The sequence below is a fragment of the Poecilia formosa genome, unplaced genomic scaffold, assembly GCF_000485575.1.
Source record: "Poecilia formosa unplaced genomic scaffold, Poecilia_formosa-5.1.2 Scaffold315, whole genome shotgun sequence".
Lineage (NCBI taxonomy): Eukaryota > Metazoa > Chordata > Actinopteri > Cyprinodontiformes > Poeciliidae > Poecilia > Poecilia formosa.
The window spans coordinates 64,140-85,763 of record NW_006800254.1 but is presented as its reverse complement, the minus strand read 5'-3'; the positions used below and the strand labels follow the sequence as shown (position 1 = coordinate 85,763).

At 36.8% G+C, this 21,624-nt stretch overlaps 1 protein-coding gene and 1 long non-coding RNA gene across 5 annotated transcripts in view; one reads left to right on the top strand and one right to left on the bottom strand.

Annotated features, from left to right (window-relative positions):
* Nucleotides 1-11,360, top strand: part of LOC107833046 (uncharacterized) — a 15,123-nt gene extending 3,763 nt beyond the window's left edge. The window contains exons 2-3 of the long non-coding RNA XR_001658757.1: nucleotides 213-214; nucleotides 9,171-11,360. This is a non-coding gene — a long non-coding RNA (uncharacterized LOC107833046). The remainder of the gene's footprint in view (nucleotides 1-212; nucleotides 215-9,170) is intronic.
* The window catches only part of LOC103152547 (MICOS complex subunit mic25a-like), a 102,027-nt gene that overhangs the window by 33,524 nt on the left and 46,879 nt on the right, over nucleotides 1-21,624 (bottom strand). For all 4 annotated transcript variants that reach the window (XM_016661172.1, XM_016661173.1, XM_007573041.2 and 1 more), the window contains one exon: nucleotides 11,610-11,745. In XM_016661172.1, coding sequence (XP_016516658.1) covers nucleotides 11,610-11,745 — 136 coding nt within the window. The remainder of the gene's footprint in view (nucleotides 1-11,609; nucleotides 11,746-21,624) is intronic.

The following is a 21,624-nucleotide window of genomic DNA, read 5'->3' as shown; positions in this document are numbered from 1 at the left end:
AGCTACTAAAGCCACATTAGCAGCATTGAATTAAATCTCCCGTTTGTTGCGCATTTCTGCGTAGTGCAGCGGATTACCTCATCATGCAGGGCTGGTCCAAGGCTGTATGAGGCCTGGAGCAGAATCTGACTTAGGGGCCCCTTTTGTTCCTAAAAATATCAGCACCTCTAACAGCTTCTGTGTTAGATTTAGTGAAATATGGGAGAAGGGAGTAGTTTAATTGCCCAGTCTAAAAAGCAATAAGTTATAATCGCAGTTTACTAAATTGGATTTGTAAATTCAAAGATTAAACTCACGGCATCAGATTGTTGCTATGGTAACAAAACAATTAACTATGAATATTGTTCTTTGAAGTTTTACAAAGTAAACTTGCCAGCTCCTTAAAATGTTGTATTTAAATGTTAAACAATTTAAAATAATTTAATTTATGTATGCCTAAACAATTGAATCAAATTTAACAGCATTGATAATCTCAATAAACAAGTGTTACATTTATGTATCTGTGGTCTGTTTTAAAATATTAGCGTTTATGGGGCCCCTGAAGCTCTTGGGAGCCTGATGGAGCTGCTGACTTAATTTGGATTAAACAGAAGTGCAAAATTGTTGTTTTCAGACTAGTTGTGGGTTTAAATAGCATTTCACTTGAGATCTTTTCCTGTAACATATAAATTACACAGTAATACTTTTACATTTCCTTTCAACTTAACATCTTTTAATACAAAACACGGTGGACCGCCTCGACGCCCCGACCACCGGGCTTAGCAAGTTTTCTGTGGGAAACCCTGTAAACCATTCCATTATGGCGGTGACTACTGGTTTACGCCCACTGCCCTGCTGGGAAGTAGACCTCTGCCCCAGTTTCAAGTCTTTTTTTGGCCTTTAACAAATTTCCCTGCAGGATTGCTTTGTATTTAGCCTCATCCTCATCCAATCATGAACATTTTCCCTGTCCTTGTGAAAAAACAAACAAACTGCTGAACATGTTCAGGGTAATGTATGGTGTTTGTTTTCCAAACAGACACAACCGTTCCAAAGTAGGTCAAAGAATTTTATTTTGATCTTATCTGAAAGGAGCAGCCTCTCCTACGTCTCTTCTGTGTCCCCTGAATGACTTGTGGCAAACTTTAAAGGTTGTTCTTATGTTATCTTTCAAAAATGACTTTCTTGTTGCCATTCTTCCATAAAAAGGCCAGATTTGTAGAGTGCATGACTAAGAGTTGTCCTGTTAACAGTTTCTCACACCTGAGCTACAGAGCTCCTCCAGAGTGTTTTTTCTGTTTCTCTCACTGAAGGTGTATTCACATCAGCTCTGTTTGGTCCACTTTAATCAAAATCTAGTTTGTTTCTCCAGAAAGCCAGGTTCGTTTCATGCAACTGGACTCTGATGGAGACCAAAAAAGCAAACTCTGGTGAATGCCAAGTGGACCAGAGACTGCTCCAAAAGCAGGAAGCAGACTACAGCATAGGGCATTCTTGGTAAATACAACCAAAACACACCTATGCGTCTCGCGCTAATGAGAGAGAACAGGCTTTTCTAACGGTTTGGTTCATTTGACTCAGTGCAGTCTGAAAGCCAACAGCTGAAAATGTAACAAATGTTACAATTTTGGTTCCCAACAGAACAGAGTCTACCGGACTATTAGATGTGAAAACATCTTAATCCTCTTCTGAAAAGGCCGGCTAGTTTTGATTAAAGGTTGTTGGGTTTCCAGTTATCTGTACCTTTTCCATTTTAAGATAATTGACTGAAATTTTCTAAGTTTGGATAATACTTTGCAATTAACATTTACCCATCTGCTGATCAGCTTTTTGAATATTTCTGTTGGCATTTAGAAATTTTTCTTTGGTGTTGACATCAGAGTCTTTGAGGCTGGAAGTTCTTTGCCTCCTGTTTTTCATCTTTTTTGGAGTAAACTATAAAGTTCCTTTCCAGATTCTCTGTCAGATTAGAGCTCCAAAATATTCTCAAAAACATTGATATTAACGACAGAAGAAACTTCTTGTTAAAATGAAAAAAAAGAAGAAGCTTTTTTTGATGTAAATCTACAGGATGCACAAATACTTCCACATGACAAGGTATAAAGTTGTATGCTGCTACATTATGACAATCTATCATAAAATGCAAATAAAATCATTTTAATGTTTCGTGCTGCAATGTAAAAGAAAATGCAGAAATACAATGGGTAGGATTACAAATATTTTGTCATTTCTGGATGGCAGCAGTAGATTAAGAGAAGAAGGGAAGCAGGAGAATTGCATGCAGGAAACAACTCATTCCTTTTATTCTGTTTGTTATTCCTTTCATTAGCAGGGCAATTTCTGCCTGCAATGGAAAGTAGAAAACAAGAAACAGTGGGAAGAGAGTGGAAACAGATGGAACATGCCTCCCCAATTAAACATCAGAGCTTTGTGGTATATCTGTAGTCATTAAGAACCTACAGAAGTTTGTCACATTTATTGCTTTTTATATAGAGGAATCCTGGCATCCCATATTTGTCCATCATTGTTTTTATCTGCTTTTTGTTCGGCTTCCCCTGGGATAATGTGGCGCAGTCATGGCTGGCTGGAGTCAAATCGCCAGATTTTTCACCTAATTATTCTAAACACCACAACATTTTGAGGAAAAAAGAAAATAAAGCGTCTGTCAAGTATCCATTTTTATTAAAAAGCCAACTGGGACAAAGTATATATTCCTTCTTTTTCCGTTTTTTGGTGTTGTAGAGTCCAAGGTTCACACAGACTTCTAACAGAGAGCATGTCAGTGATACGAATGTGACAAAAGGGACCAAAAAGGAATGTAATCTTCAAAAAATATAATCAATTCAAAAATGTTTGCAAAGAAAATATAAATAAATAAAAACAGCCTACAAAATGTAGTTTTAAAGTTTTATTACTGTAGTTTTGCTGGAGTCTTAATGGCTCAGTGTTACAAATGGAAAGTCTAAAGATAAAAACTACACTATGCTCTGCTGTATATTGACTGAAAAAAAAAAGCCAAAAACAAAATGTACTCTGCAAATAGGAAAAGAAAACAGATATGGTTCTGAGGTTTTAGCCCCAATTAAAACAACCTAAACCAATTTAGGAGCAGGAAGTTGGACTCCTCTGAACACGGTTTGACTTCTCTCTGAACAGCTAAGACAAATCTAGTAGATAATTAGGCCTACTTTCATGAAGCTCCAAGACACTTTGTAATATTTATTCATGCACAGCAATATGAGGTGAGTGGAGTTCAGCTAGTTGTACGCTTCACAGATTTTTGTGTCAAAACTTGAGGTGAACATAAGGGAAAAATGTGAGTGTGTGTGCGTGTGTGGACAGCAACAGAGGCCCCTCATTCTTCTTCATTAGTGTCGACCGCAGAGGGGCAGACTGTCTACTGCTGTTCCTCTACACGTCTCTTTATCCTGGACCTACCTCTAACCCTTCTCCCTATACGGAAGGCATTTCACACAAGTATTCACACCCCCTGAACTCCTTCATATTTTGATACATTATAAGCACAAACTTTAATGTACTTTTACTGGGATTTTTATGTGACAGAGCAACACAAAGCAGTGCATGAGAACGTTGTTTTTTATATTTGCCACATTCTCAATAAGTTACTTTAAAACAAAGAGCATCAGTAAAAGAAATGGAACTGCTGCATAAACAGTCCACTTCAAAATAAGAGCATGAATATAAATGTCAAACTACTTTATTTATAGGGCAAAAATTAATTTAGGGGAAGCTAAGTGCCGCTAAACATTTTCAAATTTAGCAAAGACACCAAGCGAAAAAAAAGCTCAGCTATTAGCACATTAGCAGAAGTGTGCTCAGTGTTTAAAACATCCTCCCATCATGATGCTGCCACCACCGAGTTTCATTGTGCGAATGATGCATTCAGGATGGGTACAAGATGGGCTCTGGAGCAAAGGAGCAAATGGAGAAACTCAATGCCAAGTTTGAAAAGTGGAGGAGCTAACGTACGTTTCTGCTCTGCCATTCTCTAAATGTTAATTTCCTTAAACTTTCCACACTATCATGTGATTTACCAGTTAAAGCTTGCTTTATACCAACACGATCTCTTTAGTCACAGTTACATCCATGAAGACGAAAGGCAAATAAATCAGATTTGGCTTTTTAAGTTTGTGGAATTGCGGCCTCTCTTTACTGAGTGATGAAACACAGCAGACCAATATAAATATCTGTATTTGTCTGTATTAAAGTTGTTTTTACATGTTTGACCAAACTTGTGAAGTTGTTGGTGTAAGTCAGTGTGCTGTACTTGTGCAGAGTTATCAAAAACATTTAGTACATTTATATTAGAGTTTTTTTTAAAGTCTATTCAGAACTTTTTTAATGTATCAGATTGGTATGGGCCGATGATAAACTTCAGATATCTACATTGGTTGGAAGTGAAAAAAGTGGATTGGTGCATCTCTAATCCCAATGACTCTTTTTGAACTAAACCTAACTAAGTTCTTTAAAAATAGGCATATTAAATAAGAACTTATCTAACACAGCAAAAAGTAGAAAGAGACGGTGTATCCTTCACCTCCATCTCTTTCTCTTCTTTAATTCATCTCCATCTTTCTGTATCCTTAACTGTTCTTTATTCACTTCCCCCTGCTCAAGCTGCTTCTCATCACCATGTTTATCTTCCACTTTTCTGACATTTTTTTATTTTTGTTTGCCCTCATCTTCTTTTCCCGCCTCTGCCTGCTCGCATTTTGCACTTTCGTCTCTTTTATCCATTATATTCTTTTTATCATTTATGTTTTGTACTATTTCACTTCTAAGTTCTCATAACAAGTACCGTTTTTTGCTTTGTCACCCTCTTGCTCTGCCTTTAGATGAAGCCTATTAAAATATCTGTTTCTTTGAACCAATTTCCAGCTTCCACCTGTCAGCACTTCATTTCAGCTTTCACCTTACAGCTAATTGTTTCTTCTTTATTGTGCTCTTTGGCTTTGCCTTAATACTATGAAACCTTTCTTTATCTTTCTCCTTTCTCCACTGCTTTTAGTTTTTCTCTAAAAGCCTTTCATCTACCACTATAGCCACTGAATATAGTGGCTATATTACCCAACCAACATGGGCTTCATGTTTATCTTATACTCTTCAATAATCCAGTTACTTACTCTCCACATCTCCTTTGTGTTTCTCTTCTTGCTTGTCGGTACTGATATATACCATTGGGGTGACTGAGCTGTGTTGATCTTTGTTCAATCAGCAATACCACTGAGATTAAAGAAAATAGAAAAACAACAACAAAAGAACCTACAGGAAAAATCAATATTAGATTTTACAGCATTCCACTGATTCACTGGCCTTGCTAAAAATCAGCCAACATTCAGACTGAGGCTACAGAAACATATTTATTGTCAGTCTGTCAACAGAGTTTCTGTCTGAAAATACCCTCACCAAAAGTTGATGAAGCAATTATATTTAGCCCCTACTTTCAGGTGTCTCACCACAGAGCCTTATACAAATATACCAAGCACAACACAGCCCATCACACGACCAGATGATATTTGTTACAGCTACAGAAAAGGAGTTGATGACACTTCCCCTCCAACGCCTCATAATAAAGTGACAAAAATAAAAAATAAAGGTGCAGTAGTTTAGCGGAAGAGCTGAATGTGTGTGTGGAGAAGAAACTGGAGAAGTTTGATCCAAGACCTCTCTATCTCAATCTTTCTCAAACAGTGGTGCCCGGACCATTGGTGGTCCGCCTCCTAGTGGTCTGCAGGTTCAGTATGAAAATTTGGGCTGATATCAATATCCAATATTTAATATTAATATTGCAGTTATGCTCAATAACCAGTATTTACAGATATTAAATATATTTTACTAATGTTTTGACACCTTTGGGAAAAACAACCAACCAACAGATGGCAACAAGATAAAAATAAACATCAACTGTTTATATCCAGTAATATTTATTTACTGACCAATAACGATGATACTCTAAGTTTGATTCAATGAAAAATTTAGTTCACAAGATGATAAATGAGAGAGGGTTCACAAGAAAGGAGAAGATTAGATTTTAATGAAAGTTGAAGTTGTAAAAGAAGAATACAGTTGTGCACTTCAGTAAATTTAGTAGTTTGGACCAAACTGCTCTCAACTCCTCATTTATATGTGAAAGCATGAAATCATGTGCAGATGAAAGAAAATAATTTTTTTTAAGTTTGCAGTGAAACAAGATTGGAGCACTGAAGGTAATACCTGACAACGTCACTTATATTTTTAAAAAAAATTGTATCTGTCCAAATCAGAATCGCCAGATTAGGCTTTTGAAAGCAGAAAATTGCAATTGATGCACCTCTAAGTTATACTGGATCTTCATAGAGAAGATCTCTTGACCTTGTAAAGATACTAGGTGAAGCTACTAGGTGTCATTTTTCCAAAGAGAAACAAACCCTCTACCAATATAAAATGCCACTCATAGAGGAAGAAGAAAAATATGTTTAAAAGTCAAATTACAGTTCACAAACTCAAAGACCTTAATTTTGAGACATGTGTAATGGTTTGATGAAAAAGAAATTAAAGTGTTCAGCCATAATGACCATCATCACTTCAGAAGAAAAATTAGGAAGATTACAGGTTTGTCTGATTTAGTGAGAGAAAGGTTATTTTTCTGCTGGTAAAATATCTGGTTTAAACTGCAGGTCTAAGTGTTAACAAGGTTTTTAAAAAATCTATTCCCAGCTAAGCTTCAGCAGCCAATGCCTGCCTATTTTACGACTTAATAAAGTTTCCAAAAACTGGTATCCTCTCAGTATAAATATAATCAGTATAAGGAAACCTGGTCAGGTAGCTCCTACATAATTTTATTAACAAATCACCAAAAGAAGAAAAAAAAAAATCATAATTTCAACAATCCTACTTCCTGATCTCAGTTTTACCAGCAACCAGAAGACACCATTTTCATGTTCTGCTGTAGGATAATTATTTAGCTAACTATTTTATGCTAGCTTTGGTCGGTCTCTAAAATTTATGTTTTGTTTCCCAGAACAAAGTCGACTGCTGTCCCCTGTGTCTTACAGTGCAGTCTGCAGGCTTAGTGCGGCCACAAATATCCACATACACTGAATCTCATTCAAAGTTTGGGCTTTGCGAGAAACTGATAAACTCCGTAAAACTATTACTTTATGGTTTAATTAAAATGTGCCATTCTGTCAGAGAAAATTTTATAGTAAAACTTCAAACTGAATAAGAAGTGATTTCCTCCGAGTGGGAAAAGAGCCAGATGCACAAATGAAGAAGTGTTTCTAAATCTCCGTCTGGATCCCTCTGCTGTTTTTAACTGAAATGTTTTTCTGCTTTCTGATTGTCTCTCTCACTTCTCTCTGTGTGGCTCTGTTTATTTCCCTCCTCCTCGGTCTGATGGGCAGCTTTAACTTCAGGAGTAACTCCCTGTGTATTAGACCAAACCCTGCTACACCTGTGTAACCCTCAGCAGGGTTTTGGATATAAATGTGAACGTGTGCATGTGTCTCAGCGGTTGGCCCTGCTTAAGGAGGAAAATAACGGCATTTGAAGTTTCTAGAGGTGTGAACTTGGCGTTGACCACAGCCTGGTCTTGCTGAGGCTCCAACTTGTCTCTCTGGATGTTGGAGAGTAATTACTTATCTCTTGCTTTTTCTTTTCCCCTCCTTTTCTTCTTTCAGCACTTATATGGCGCTGAACACGCCATCTCTCAATGAGTTTTTATAAATTCAATCAGATTTTACTTTGAGATGCACGATACACTTTTTTTTTTACTTGGAAGCTGATATTTGAGGTTTAGTATTGGCTGGTACCAATCCAATACAAATTAAGTTTAACTGACTAAAAACATTTCTTTTTTTAAACACAGACATAAATGTACTGGATTACAAATTTATTTGGTAGCTCTGCACCAGCACAGCTCACTGAAACAGAGATGGAATACATCTTCCATTATAGATTGGGGGCATTGTCATAATACACAATCTGGATTTCTTTTCAATATTGGCACTGCTTACAGATATTGATACCAGATTGATGGATCTCTAATTATAATAACCCCACCACTGCACAAACTAATATGATATAATAACATGCATCATTTTGTTACATAGTAAAACCTGAAACTGTAGATGTAATTCCACTACACTAGCTGATAATGTCATAAAGATTATGACATTAGCTCCTTATAAAGATGGATCTAAGACAGTGAGTCTTAGTGGGTCATGATGGAATGCAGTTCATTTCCTCATTATATTTTTCCCACTTATTTTCACTCTATTGTCTCCTAATTGATTTTTCCAAACTTCTCCCACAGCGTTTTATCCTTCCCCATGTCAGTGTGCCTTATTTCCTTCATCTATTTGCTCTACTGTAAACCAAGTCTCTGAAACTGATCACAACCTGGCTGTTTCTAAGTCTGACACTAAATAACTTAAGAATCCCACAGTGACTGTAGAAATTTGGTGCGTTTTGTGAATATGTTCGCCTCTGAGAGCTTAGATAAATGACTACAGAAACCCGCCGAGTGTCTGGGCAGCGTGTACGCGTTCCGCGTAGCGGTGAGCATGTCGAGCCGCGCTTCCCAGCGGATAATGACTAGAGGTTATTTGCTTCCACTCCGCCGGCTCCATGGGATCCTCCCCTCATTTTTCATCAAACTCGCATGCATTTAAGCAGACTATCACACATACACACACGTGTGTGTGTGTATGTGTGAGTGTAGGAAGATGGTTGCAGAAACCCAGCAGGGAGACATCTGTGATATGAGGCCTGTCCACTGACCCGCTGTGACACTGATCAAAACACATCACAGTCGATTCCTTGGAATGACAAAAAAGAAACAGGACCGATTTCTGTTCTAGTTAAGTTCTCTTTCATCCATTTAACACATAGAAAAAGAAAGAAAAAGATTATGGATCAAAAGAGCACATCTGTTTTTTCTTACATGATGTGAATGTCTGAGAAAATAAAGATTGATGTTGTGTGATCATACAAAAAATAAAACAAATAACTTAGTTTAAACAAGATGAAAACAAAAAAGTTGCATTTTTTTGTCACCGGATTGTTCCATCAAAAAAAGAGCCTGTCTATTTCACAAAGAGTGAAACAGGCCCCATTTCAAAGTGCCAAATTGTGAAGTCAAATTTCTTTTATGACTTAAAAGAGGCAAACGTGAAGCTATGTCTGAAAAGTTTGATATATACAGAATTTTTATAACACCTGAAGGTAACAGTTACTTGATTGTATTATAAACTGGAACTATGTGCCTGGAACAAACATAAAACTGCCAACATGTTGAGCAACTGGATCTTAACTGTGGACTCAACATCTTAATTTACGCATATAAGAAGGTAAAGTGGTGAAGTCATTAAGAAATTAAAGTCATTAAGTTGCCAAAGAAAGACATCAAAAGGTTTTCAATCAAATCTTTTTGAGATTAAAATAATACTTTTTCCCCAACAGCTTGCTAGACAAATGATTAATTTGAGTCTAGCATTGAGGAAAACTACTGCATGTTTTCCTAATGCTGTGCAGCTCTATCCAGAATCTGCTTCTATTCAGGAGGAAAAGTTGTCAGTAAGAACCAAACTAACAGCAACGGCTTTTAAAGGGACATAATCAGGAAGAAGTTTCAAAAGTTTCCCACCGACAGGAGTGAAAGTTAGCGATGTGCCTCTGGGGCCAATCAAGATAAAAGTCCCGGCTGTGCGGGGTAAAACACGCAGCAATGAATCAAGCTATTTTCACACAACAAACACACACATACACACATTCTCCCTGATCAACTGTAGTAGTGTTTCTCTTTTTATTTTTCACTTCTCGTTATCTGACATGATAAGCAGCTATAGCTTCAAAATGCCTTTACAGCAGAAACGTTAGAAGTGCAGGATACCAATACTCTTTCAGCTTCTCATCACTCTCCTCTCATTTTCTCTTTGAGTTTACGGGAATTTTAATCTGCTGGAGTTGGGAACAAACTTAATTTATCTGCAGATGAAGAATAAAGCAGAGGTTCTAACACCATTTCAGACCATGCAAGAAAAAAAGCAGCTAAAAAGACATCAGTGTTAGTAAAAGCATGCATAGTGTAGCTAGATAATCCTATTTGGTTTCCCTTGATGTTTTAAATTAATTGCTTATTGGCTGACCACAAATAACAAAAGCAGTTTCAATGGACAGGTAAAGTGAGGATTTCTCTGTGCAGCTGTTTGTGGAAGTAATTATGGATGCTGCCATGTATGGACCGATTTTAAAGTTTGTTCAGCAACTGTCACAAAATCCTAACACGAGGGCAGCTAATGAAAAGAAAGAACAACTAATTCTCCATTCTGTGGAGAATTGACTGTAACTTCTGTCTGTCTGGATGCGTAGTCAGAGCCATGAGTGGTGAGAGTGTTTACCTGCTGTGTGGACACAGCCATAACAGCAATAAAAGGCATTTCTACCAAGTATTGACTCAGGAGGCTGAAAACAAACTCATGCCAAACATTTTGTACTTATTACAAATTTGAAAATCATTTTATTTTCCTTTGTGACAATTTTGCTCTACTTTGTGTAAAAATACCACAGAAAATCCCAAGAATACACATTGGGATTTGTTTTAGAAATTGACAAACAGTTCAGGTGGTGTGAATACTTTCACAAAGCATAACACCTAATATAATGAACAAAAGGTAATTGGAGCTGAAATATGAAGCACAAAAGAATAATTTCTGGCGCCTAAGAACGACTTTCTGGTCTCTAAATGAGAAATAAAGTTTTTATAAGTCGTTTTAGAGATTAAAAAGATTAAATATACCAAAATATCAATCGGCAAGGCACATAATCAGGCATTCTTATTAGAAAATCCCCTTTGTACTCAGATAATATAGAACATAAGCAATTTGATTTAATATCTTTATACAGTTCACATGTAGAAACTGAAGCTATTATTGCTGCAACCATCATTACAATTGCTTCAGTCCCAAAGCTCACATACTCACTTCCAATGCTAATGGAGTTAAGATCATATTCAGAATTTATCAAAAGACTGAACACCACTATCTGGGGTTTATTGTTTTGTTTTTCTGACTGTGCCTTCTTGCGATTCCCCAAGTTTTCTCAAAATTAGCTCTCTGGTGACAAGGTGAACTTATCTTAAAGCAACACCGTCATTCTGAAAAGCTGTCATTTTCATGACTTTCAGAAGAAAACAGCACAGATTCTGCTGAGGAAACTTTGATTTTGTATTTTCACATCAGATATTCGCTCTGCAAGCTGTTATCAATGACATTTTCCAAGCACACACTCTGACAGCAATTATTATCCCTCGCAGTCTTTCACTTCTCAGGAATATTGTTGGAAAACACACAGGAAAATGTGTCTGAACTAAAAAAGAACCCCAAAAAGTTCCCCAAAAGTTCATTAAGGTGCCATTGGAAACATTTTTATTCTTGTCATCCCATTTCTTTGAACTTATTAAAGAAGGATGAAGGAATTTCTTTGCAAAAGAGACAATATAAAAGCAAATCAACCTAAACTAGTTCACACAGATGATGAATACAGCATGGATGCAGATACAGTCCTATTCTATATGCTCCTCTGATATTCCCATTTCTACCTGTTCCAGATTTAGAGAAAAAAAATCTCACCTTCTTTGCAGCATTTATACACTGCATGTATTCTTTAGCCAAGTCTGAACACTTTAAGGTCTGGTCTTTGTTGTCCTTGTAGCAGGATAAAATCTGAGCCTGCAGGCCAGGACACACAGGAGCAGTGTTACGAGACCTGCAGAAAAAATAACAGAGTCAAAAACACAGAGACGGATTTATGTTTAGAGAGACAAAGAACTAAATTTCTCTCCTGTACATAAATGTGACTGATTGCTGCAACATAAACCAGTAAAGCTGCAGAAATGAGTTGTGGACTTTATGGCCTCTCTGTCTGATAAGTGCAGTTGTAGGGGGCAGACATAGCAACTCGACTGCAGCGAGACATCGTTCCTACCTATTAAAATGACTTTTCACTACCACTATTGGATATTATTTGATAAATTACTCCCTACCCCAAGTCAATTTAGGGTCATCCAGTTTCTAAAACACTGATTTCAATGTTTAAATCTCCATCACAGTCAATGAATCTAATGTTCAGAGCATCCAAAATTAAAATTCCATCTTCAGTGTCTTCAAAATGTGCTGAAATTTCAAGGTTTTCTGCAAAGAGCTCTAACTGTTTTATAATCAACTGTTTACAGAAACTGGGTAAGGGCTAAGGTCGGTTTGGCATCTTAAATTACAATTATTTGCAAACTGATTCTACTAAAATGTGTTAAGGGCTGGTCAATATGCATCTATGCAGAGAAGTGAAACCATGTAATATGGACTAATCAATCACAGACTGGGTTATTTTACAAAGGAATTTTAATTTCCTTAAAAATTTCCTTGTTTAAAGGAAATTTCAACTTGTTGAAATTTCCTTTAAACAAGTTGAAAACTGCAAACTTTTAACTGAGAAAACAAAAGAAAGATTTTTGTAGTTTTCCAACAGACACCGTCTTGTCTCATTGTGAAACCAGTGTTGTTTTCATCTTTGTCTTGTCAGCTGGATTAATCATTAATCGCTACAACTAGCGCTAACTTTAATTCAAATTGCTTGACAGACTACCCTGAAGCCCCAGTTTAATTTTAGCATACAATTTACATGTTCTATACACGAGAAGAGAAAATGAGCTGCAACATAAACAGTCTTCACCCCCTTCAAAATAAGAGCATGAATAAACGTCTAACTACGTGAAGAATTCTCAATATCTGGCAACCAAAACTTTAAGACAAATGTCAAACTGTTTTCAACTTAATTTATTTGGAAATATTAAACTAGGGAAACTTTAGTACACTAAATGTATTCAAAGTTAGCAAAAGAGCTAAATGAAACTGCAGCATTAGCAGAAGTATGCCCTCCATTAATTATAACATTAGGATTAATGTTAGGATTAATCCTAACATGACTTAATGTTAGGATTAAGTCATCCTAACATTAAGGATGGCTTAATGTTACCAATTAATGGACAACACTCAAGCCTGTGATACAAATGGTTTCTATTATTTTTTTAAAAGATATTTAGGATCTGTTATGATTTGTTTTTAAATGTCAACCCACACTCAGCAAGACAAGAGTTGTTTTATATTTAAAGTTTTTAAAGCATGTTTAATCTCACTTCTTCTAGTGTAACAATTCTTCAAGACCTAAAAAAAGATCTGCTGAGAATTGAAGTGTTTAAACAGAAAAAAAATGACAAAAGAAAGATGAAAAACAAGTCACATCTCCACCGATGGGAACCTGTTTAACAACGAGTGGGGTGGATGGTACGTGCTTCACTGTAAATCACACAATTAGCTCTAAATCACACTTAATTGAGTGGGTAGACTCATTCTGATCAAATACAGCAGAAAAGTGAGCTCTGAGAGATTGAATTAGCTGAGCTTAATTTGATATGTGGGCTGTATTATCATTTTTTTTCTCTGGCTGTCTATCTGTGTGAGTGTTAAGGATGACGGGCTTTGCTGCCTTGACGTTTTGCTTTAATAGATCCTGACTGATTGAAGTAGAGACAAGCAAGCTACGTACGCCCACACAGGTACAAGGAGGCACGTGCACAAATGCACACACTCTGTCACACTTTAGACATCAAAAATCACACACACACACACTTTATGTGGCAACTTGTTAATGCTTTACTAATCGTACACACACCTGCTCTGAGAGGAGTGTTTAACGGCACGTTTAATTGAAAGAAAAATTAAAGACTCATTTTACTTTTGACTGTGGAGGAGAGCTGACCTCAGTCATTTCAATTACAGCATGCCTGTATCTGCTCGGATGCTAACGATAACAGAGTTTATCTGGGTGGCGATGCTTAGAGAGGAAAAATACATGTAAATGATGAGAGAAACAGGAAAAAAAACAAAAACAAATTGAAATAAAACGATGGAGAATGCAAGAACAAAGGATCCAATGGCGTTCCTTTAGATAATTGTTTTAAAAAGATGACAGCCTATCAGATTCCCCTGTTCGTCCACACAAATGCTTCTTCTTTATGTTGCCCGTTTAATCTTCCTTCTTTCACTCTTATTTATTTTTGTCTTCCCTCCAACTCGGGTCTTTTTTGCTTTTCCGACTCTCCTCCTCCTTCGTGGTCACCGCATTAACTACACAGACAGTGCGACACCAAAGCATGCCGTCTTTATCTCCCCCTTACCCCCCTCCTATTTGAGTCCACAGAAGATAAGGAACTCTCCTTTAATTTGAAATAAATGGCCTTCATCAGGGAAGCTGAAGCCTCCTGATAGTGCTACGAGGTTTATTAAAGGCGCTTGAAGCAGAAAATTGGTTCAGCCACAGCAAAAAAGCTAAAGCTCTGTCCACATGCTACACCAAATTGAAGGTGAAGCTTTAAATCAACAGTATTAACTGAAGCGCTTGCAGAAATAAATAATAAAAAGCGAGCTGGATGTGGCGAGGGTTTCTTTTTTGCCCCTCTCAGCTCAGGGGCGTACAGAGCCGTAGTTGTTAAATGTTTTAATGCGTGAGGAAGCATTTGTTATTTGTAGGGGAGGGAGCTCTCCACGCATCTGTAAGCAGCAAATATGACAAAACATAAACAGCGAGATTAGTTGCTTAATTAATGGCGTGGTTCTTTATATTTAATCGCCGACGGAGAAGACAGTAGTGGGCGGAACAGACGAAGCCTCAGACTTCTGGACCAAAAACCAAGAAAAAATAAAAAAAAGATGGAAATGAAATGAATGAAGACAAACTGGAGAACAGAGAAGACACAAAAACACCCAGCAAACTACAAAGTCATCTGGCAAGGCTACAAAGCTGATAAGGAAGATGCTTTTATCGCCACCGAGTCAAGCTACGGATGAAGAGTGATGCTTTTGTGTCTCCCTTAATGGCTCTGGCTAAACATATAAAGCACTGTTTTTCACCACGCACCATTTTATTTCTGTCCTTTCAACTACAGAGGACAGGAATCTGTACTGTGTTTTAGAGTAATTAGAAAATCTTATTAACATCTCAAAGAGTCAGACCCACACAAAAGGCAAACAGAGAACAGACCATTTCAGACTTATGTTACTATGACAGGCTACGAATTTGGGTTTCTGGCTTCATATTTTATTTTCATACAGTAATCAGACTGTGGAACCTTAGTGAAAGAAAACGGTAGAAAAAGCTAAACTCATGCACCAAGTTAAGTTGAGAACACTGACAATTAGATGATTTAAACACATTTAGCTTAAATAATTGTCCATCTCTGATTTTGCTGGACGATAAATTGTCCCAGAAGTTATTGCGATGAATATTTGTTTTGAGAACATTTTCAACTAATAAAATGGTGATGACATAATTATAAAACACATTCTCAAATATCAACTTTAAATTTTAATGAACATTTAAAAGTGGAAGAAATTTTAAACATCTAAAATAAATAAAACAACAGAAACAACAAATAAAATAAACTATAAAGTCTCTAAACAAAATTTTAAAAAATCTAGTTGAGACCAAAGCAGCAGACTGAAGACTTTTATCCTCCAGTTTTTGGTAGAAAGAGATAAAAGAGAAAAACAATAAATCTTTCAGATGGAAATTATTGACCTCGTTTTAATTCATTATGATTGATTTATTGCTTGTTCTGATTGGGAAGCCCTAGTAAAGATGTGGATATTCAGTTTTTATTACAGTAACAGAATCTTGCACTGAAGAATTTAATTTGAGTACATTTGATCTACAAAGAAAATAATTGTTCTGAATCAAAACAATCACTGGTGGAGCAATTACTGGTTCCCCAAACAACTCTGAATTTGTCCACCGGGACTTTTTGTTTCCCTGGGGTATAAATAAGCAATGACACAGAAGCCCATTTCTTTTAGCTGCAGGTCCAGGACAATTATCTTCTCACCACATATAGTGAGCAGGAGGGTAAGAGGGATAGAAACATCTCAAAAGCTCCCTATTAGAGAGCTGTGGCAAAGAGTGGTATCCTCGGATCACCATAGCAACCAGTGTAAAATTGTGCTTCGGTCAAATGAGCAACCAACACTAGTCAGGTTTGGCATGAGGCAAGGCCCGAATATGTTGAAAAGCTTGTTGGATAGTATGGAGTCATGAATGTCTGGTAGATTCCAGAAGAAAACTGAAAATGGGTCGGCTCTATCAGAAGGATAATATACAAAATCTATGGCATATAGAAATAACTTACTGGACATAAAATGGACCTTTTGTCATGACCATGTCAGTTTCCTGACCTAAATCTTGTCAAACACCTGTGGGATGAGCTGAAGAGAAAAGCAGACTCAGACAGTCTACAGAGAGATTGTGCAAACAGAAATGGTGCAAAAGATGCTTCTCTCTGTATGCGTCCAACTTGTGAAATGTTATAAGCTTTGAGTAAATGCTGTTCAGCTGGCTAAAAAGAGCTGTACAAAGAATTTTTAACAATATAATTACCATTATTATTCTACAACAGGATTTTTGTTTCCTAAATTAAAAAGTTGTACTCCAATTAATGCTTGAATTATTCAACATGTTCTGTATAAGCAGCAGCTAAAGTGGACATAATGTAGCTTTATCATTTTAACTCTCCTGCAGTGTTAGAATGATACTCAGGAGGAGAGCTGCAAATGTCATGGTGGGACAGCCGGGAAGCAGGTAGGATTGTCCTGTCAGACCATCAGTTCCCGAAACTACACAAAAAAAACTTGTAAAAATGCACCCAGTTTGATCTCGCCAGACCGTGCACATGGTGAAAAGATCAGAGTTTAACTGACCTCATCTCTTAAGACGTCAGGAGGGTTAAAAAAATCATTAAGGATGTTTCTAATCTCAGGACATAAATTTGTTAGTGTGTGATTTATTTCACACTAAACAAACAACTCAAAGGGTCCAAGCTAAGTTTAAACACCAACAGAGTCAACCATGTTAAGCAACAATAACTGGACTTATGGATAATTAAGTCTTGCTAATGCTAACTAATATTTATCAGGCTATTAAAATGCTACAAATTTATACAACTGAGAGTCATCTTCATATTGTTAAAGCCCAGTTCACCAGTCAGTTAAAACTAGGATCTGCCAGTCTGTGTTTTGTGTCCGTCCTCATACACTAAATCTGCTGAATGTATGGCTGACTGCAGAAGCCATACATCACACCTTGCTCACAGTTCCAGTTCACACCAGCCTCCTTTGCTCCTGTGGGTATGTACTGTATGTGTTACAGGGCTTGAAACAATCCACGTCTGCTCTGCTTACAGTAATATACAACACTAGTACTGCTGAGTACGGTTTTTTTGTGTGTGTGTTTGAGAGACGGTTAGACAGTTGACACCTTAACACCCCAGACTTAACAAGGAGCAGAGGCACTGAGGTTCTGTCTCAGGTCTTTGCTTAGATTTTGTAAAGGCACAATTTTCAGATCGTATTGACACACAGAGCAATTTTTATGGCTCACACTTCTTTGTCTGTTGTGAAGTTGCAAATGAGTGAATAAAAAGCCAGTAAAAAAAACAACTTTAAAAACCTACAGAAAGACTGCTGATTGATTCATCAAGACTACTTCAAACCAATACAAAAAAGTCTCACTGCTTAGATCAATTGTGCCCAAAGTGGGTCCTGGAGGTCCGGCATCCTGCATGTTTTCGTTCTCTCCCTGGTGGTAGTAACAACCTCGTCAGCAGGTCAGTGTTCTTTTTAGGCCTTTTAATGAGCCATCATTTGGCCCAGGTGTGATAAACCAGGGAGAGAACTAAAACATGCAGGATGCCGGCCCTCCAGGACCCACTTTGGGCACCTCTGGCTTAGATGAAAATAATAAAAAGAAGATTGATAGAGAAATTTAACACCATGCTGTTCCTCCTCTTCTCCTAGTAATTTCAGGTGAAATTAATCCACTTGGTATCTTTGAGTAAATCCATACAGATTTAGGCCAGTGTTAAAAGAGCAGGAAACCATATGCAATATTGTTCACCAAAAGAAAAGTCACTTTTTTCCTTGAGTTCTTTAAACTCTAACTGCTTAAAGTGAAACAGCACATATATGCTGAACCCAGTTTCTGACCCAAATCTTAAATCTAAACTTGGGAAACAGTGGTTCTGAAAGGATAAAAGCAGACCGAGTGAAAATCATGGAGATCTTGTTAGTAAAAGATAATAAAAAAAAAAATGAAACTCTCCCTGGACTACAAGCAGAACCTTGGATGGGATCAGCTGGAAACGCTGCATCCTGCTGCATGGTGTGTGCAGACTGAATAAGATAGGCTGATCTCTAACATTACCCAACATAGTAAGGACGTGCTGGTTCTGTAACATTTAGATAATTTAAGTAAACTTTTCACTTGTTTGTCTGCGTAGGAGTTGCTTAGATTGTTTTGTTCTATGATGCTATTTCAGGAAATTAAAAAAGTAAAATAAAATAAAGTCTGCTGAAACTACCCTAAATTAACACAGTAATTATATATCACTAGCCATTTCTAGTCAGACAAAAAATGTATATCCATGTATTCTTTAGGGAGATTTACAGATATAAAAATTTGGACTTGGCTCAACTCTCTTACTGACAAAGAATCAGACAGAACAGGTGAGACGATCCATTCTCCTGATGAAAAAAACAAGACTCTTCACCTGTGCATAATATGAACTGGCATCAGCAGGTGAACGCAGTGTCTCCTGTACTGCTGCTCAGAAAATACATTATATTATAGATAGTAATGTCCTTGTTGGATTCACACACTGATAAGTACCTTCATTTAATTGTGACCAAGCCGTTTTTCTTTGAAATCAAATGTCACCTGAATGTTTCATTGTGTTCACAAAACCATTAAACTGAAAATCTTGTTCTGTATTTTTTAATCTTTGCTTTGTTGACTTTGTACTTTTAATTAAAAGGGGATAACAAGGAATTACAAACAATGACTTTTTATTGTTATTTTCTTTCTTCATGGCATTACAGAAGTGCGTAAATTGACTAATTACACTTTGACAGATTTAGCCTCTCGTTAAACTGGGTTAATTACCTGCTGGCTGGCTCTGACCTTAGATTGATTACTTTTAAATTATTTTTCAACTTTTACGAAAGTCAAATCTCAAATTTATAGCAGATGCATTTTTTTTGTAAATTCCAATTTGCTGAGTTTGAAAAGGAAAGAATGTAACATTTTGTACTGATTTGTAAAAGCCAAGATGTGCAAACTACTAAATGGATCCGAATATAAAACCATATGGCCAGGCAAACAGGCTCCGTCTTATCTACTGAGGCAGGAATTGACTTTTGACATGTTAGATGCTCAGGATTCCCAAGCAGACTGCTTTACCATTACTGGTTTGATTAATCCCGGTGCTGTGGTGAAAAAGAGAAAGGGAGAGATGTTAACAAGAGGGAGTGCAGGAAAGGTGAAGTAGAAAACAGCTAGACAGAAAGGGTTGCTTCTTATCTTCAGCTTGTAGCTTGTATGCACCTGCACCTTGACAGCTTTTCAATTGACTGACGGTACACATCCTCTTCTCCTTTATCTTGTATCTGTACACTCCTTCAATCATCCTCTACCATCCCTCCGTACTTATCGCATCCACAGCCAGGGAAAGAGGGTCTTCTATATACTGGTGCTCAGTCCTCACTTTGCCCCTTGTAAACGTACACGAGGAGATCACAACAACGGCTCTGATGAATGAATGGGCCCGCATTTAACGAAACAAATCAAGTTCTAATGTTTTTTGTATTCTCTCCCACTGACATGAGGAAAAATCAGAAAGAGTTGCTGGTAATTTTCCAAAACGATAATGAATTGTTGAGAGCAACTTTCAAGGATCATTATTCTACCATTAAAATTCCATTAAATATTGATTATCCAGCGGGATCTAGTTTTAAATTGTATGGTTGTTTGTTTTTAAACTGTAAGAGTTGTTTTTTTTATTGTTACGTTGTGTTTTAATGTACAACACTTTGTATCAGCTGTGGTTGTTTTAAAGTGCTTTATAAATAAAGTTGGTATGGTATGGTATGGTGTGGTATCGTATCCAAACTGTGTGCGCATGAAAGCGATCTCGTAACTCCACACAACCTTACAGACGTGTACAGGCCTTTGGGCTTAAAAATTAGAAAATAATTTTAGACAGTTTTTTTCACAAAACAAAAATTTGGGGAAAAAATATAGGAAACAAAAAAGTTTAAATAACCTGGTAGCATAAGGTGCAGTCCTTTAAGTTAACACTTTAATGAAACAAGTGACTCAATTTCATAGTCTTTATTGTAAAGTTTAAATCCTGCCTAAAAAAACCATCCAACCTGAGCCAAACCCACAGTCATTGTGTCTGAGCCTGATGCGACCCGACTAACTTTAATTAGAGGCCCGAGTCCAAAGTAAACCAGACATATTTTTTTTATTAAGATTTTACTGCCTTTGTTTTCAGGCTCTAATTTGAGTAAGCAGTGTAACTTTTTGGATAATTCAGTTTTGTTGTTTAACGTTTTCCATCTCCTTTTTGGCTGTGCAGGGTGAGTCAGGTGCAAATCTTCTGGGATGTGTGATTGATAGGAGCGGAACAGGGCGCAGCTGCAAGTGTTTTGCGCAATGCGCTGTGCTTGTGCTTGTCTAATTAACTTCTGCACCTTAATTTCTTTAGTTCTTCAAAAGGGCAAACTCTCTACTCCTCTATATAGACTATGGATAAGTAAATTAACATAACTTTATACTGTGCATTCCTGCTTAATTTTCTCTGTGCTGTTTGTTTTCTAATCTTAATAAATGTGCCACAGAAGCCCAAGTTTGACTTAATCTGACCATCAGGCAAATAATTTTGGCCTCGCACAAATGACAGGTGGGGTTTGGGTCAGGCCTGGGCCATAAGCCTAAAATCTACTTCTTAGGTAGCATCTATTAGCATCCTACATGTTGACTTGATAATATTTTCAAAATTCTTCTAAATTTATCAGCTTGTGGGAACTTGTGCTGTCAAAATGTATTTGTAACTTTTGCTAATTTCATCCAATGTTTTCTGAGCCCCCAGTTCCATCTGAAGAAAAACAACCCCAGATTGTGCTGATATTTCTATCACAGTTTTTTACTTTGGTTATCCCTTGATCATGCTGTGTTTTAATAACAATAAGCTTGGTTTAACCAAACCACAATACATCCTCCCACAAAATTTTAAACCATTTTAAACAATTTTAAATAGGTACAGATTTTCTCTTAGAAACAATAATTCTTGCAGCTTCTCCCGTGCTGCTGTCAATCTTCTGAACAGTTTTTGCCTTGTGTGACGCAACACTGTAACACCTTATCTTTTTAGAAATTGTGGAGAATAAAAAAATAGTTGGTTTTTTTTGCTCTATGAAAGCCACTGTTTTAGCTAACATACTGCAATTACGTTAATGTCTGGAGAACCTTCCTGAGACAGTAGTTCTTTATTGCAGATTATTTTTTTAATTTTGGTTTTGGTTTATAATTGAATTGTACAGAATATATAATACATTAAGCTGGGAAAAATATACATTATTTATCATGTATATTTGAAAGGGTGACTTTAAGTTACATCTAAGACTTTTGAAAACTTTTACAGTTTAATTTTTAGTTAGTTAATTCTTTACGCATCAACTTTTTCACCATACAATTCAAAAG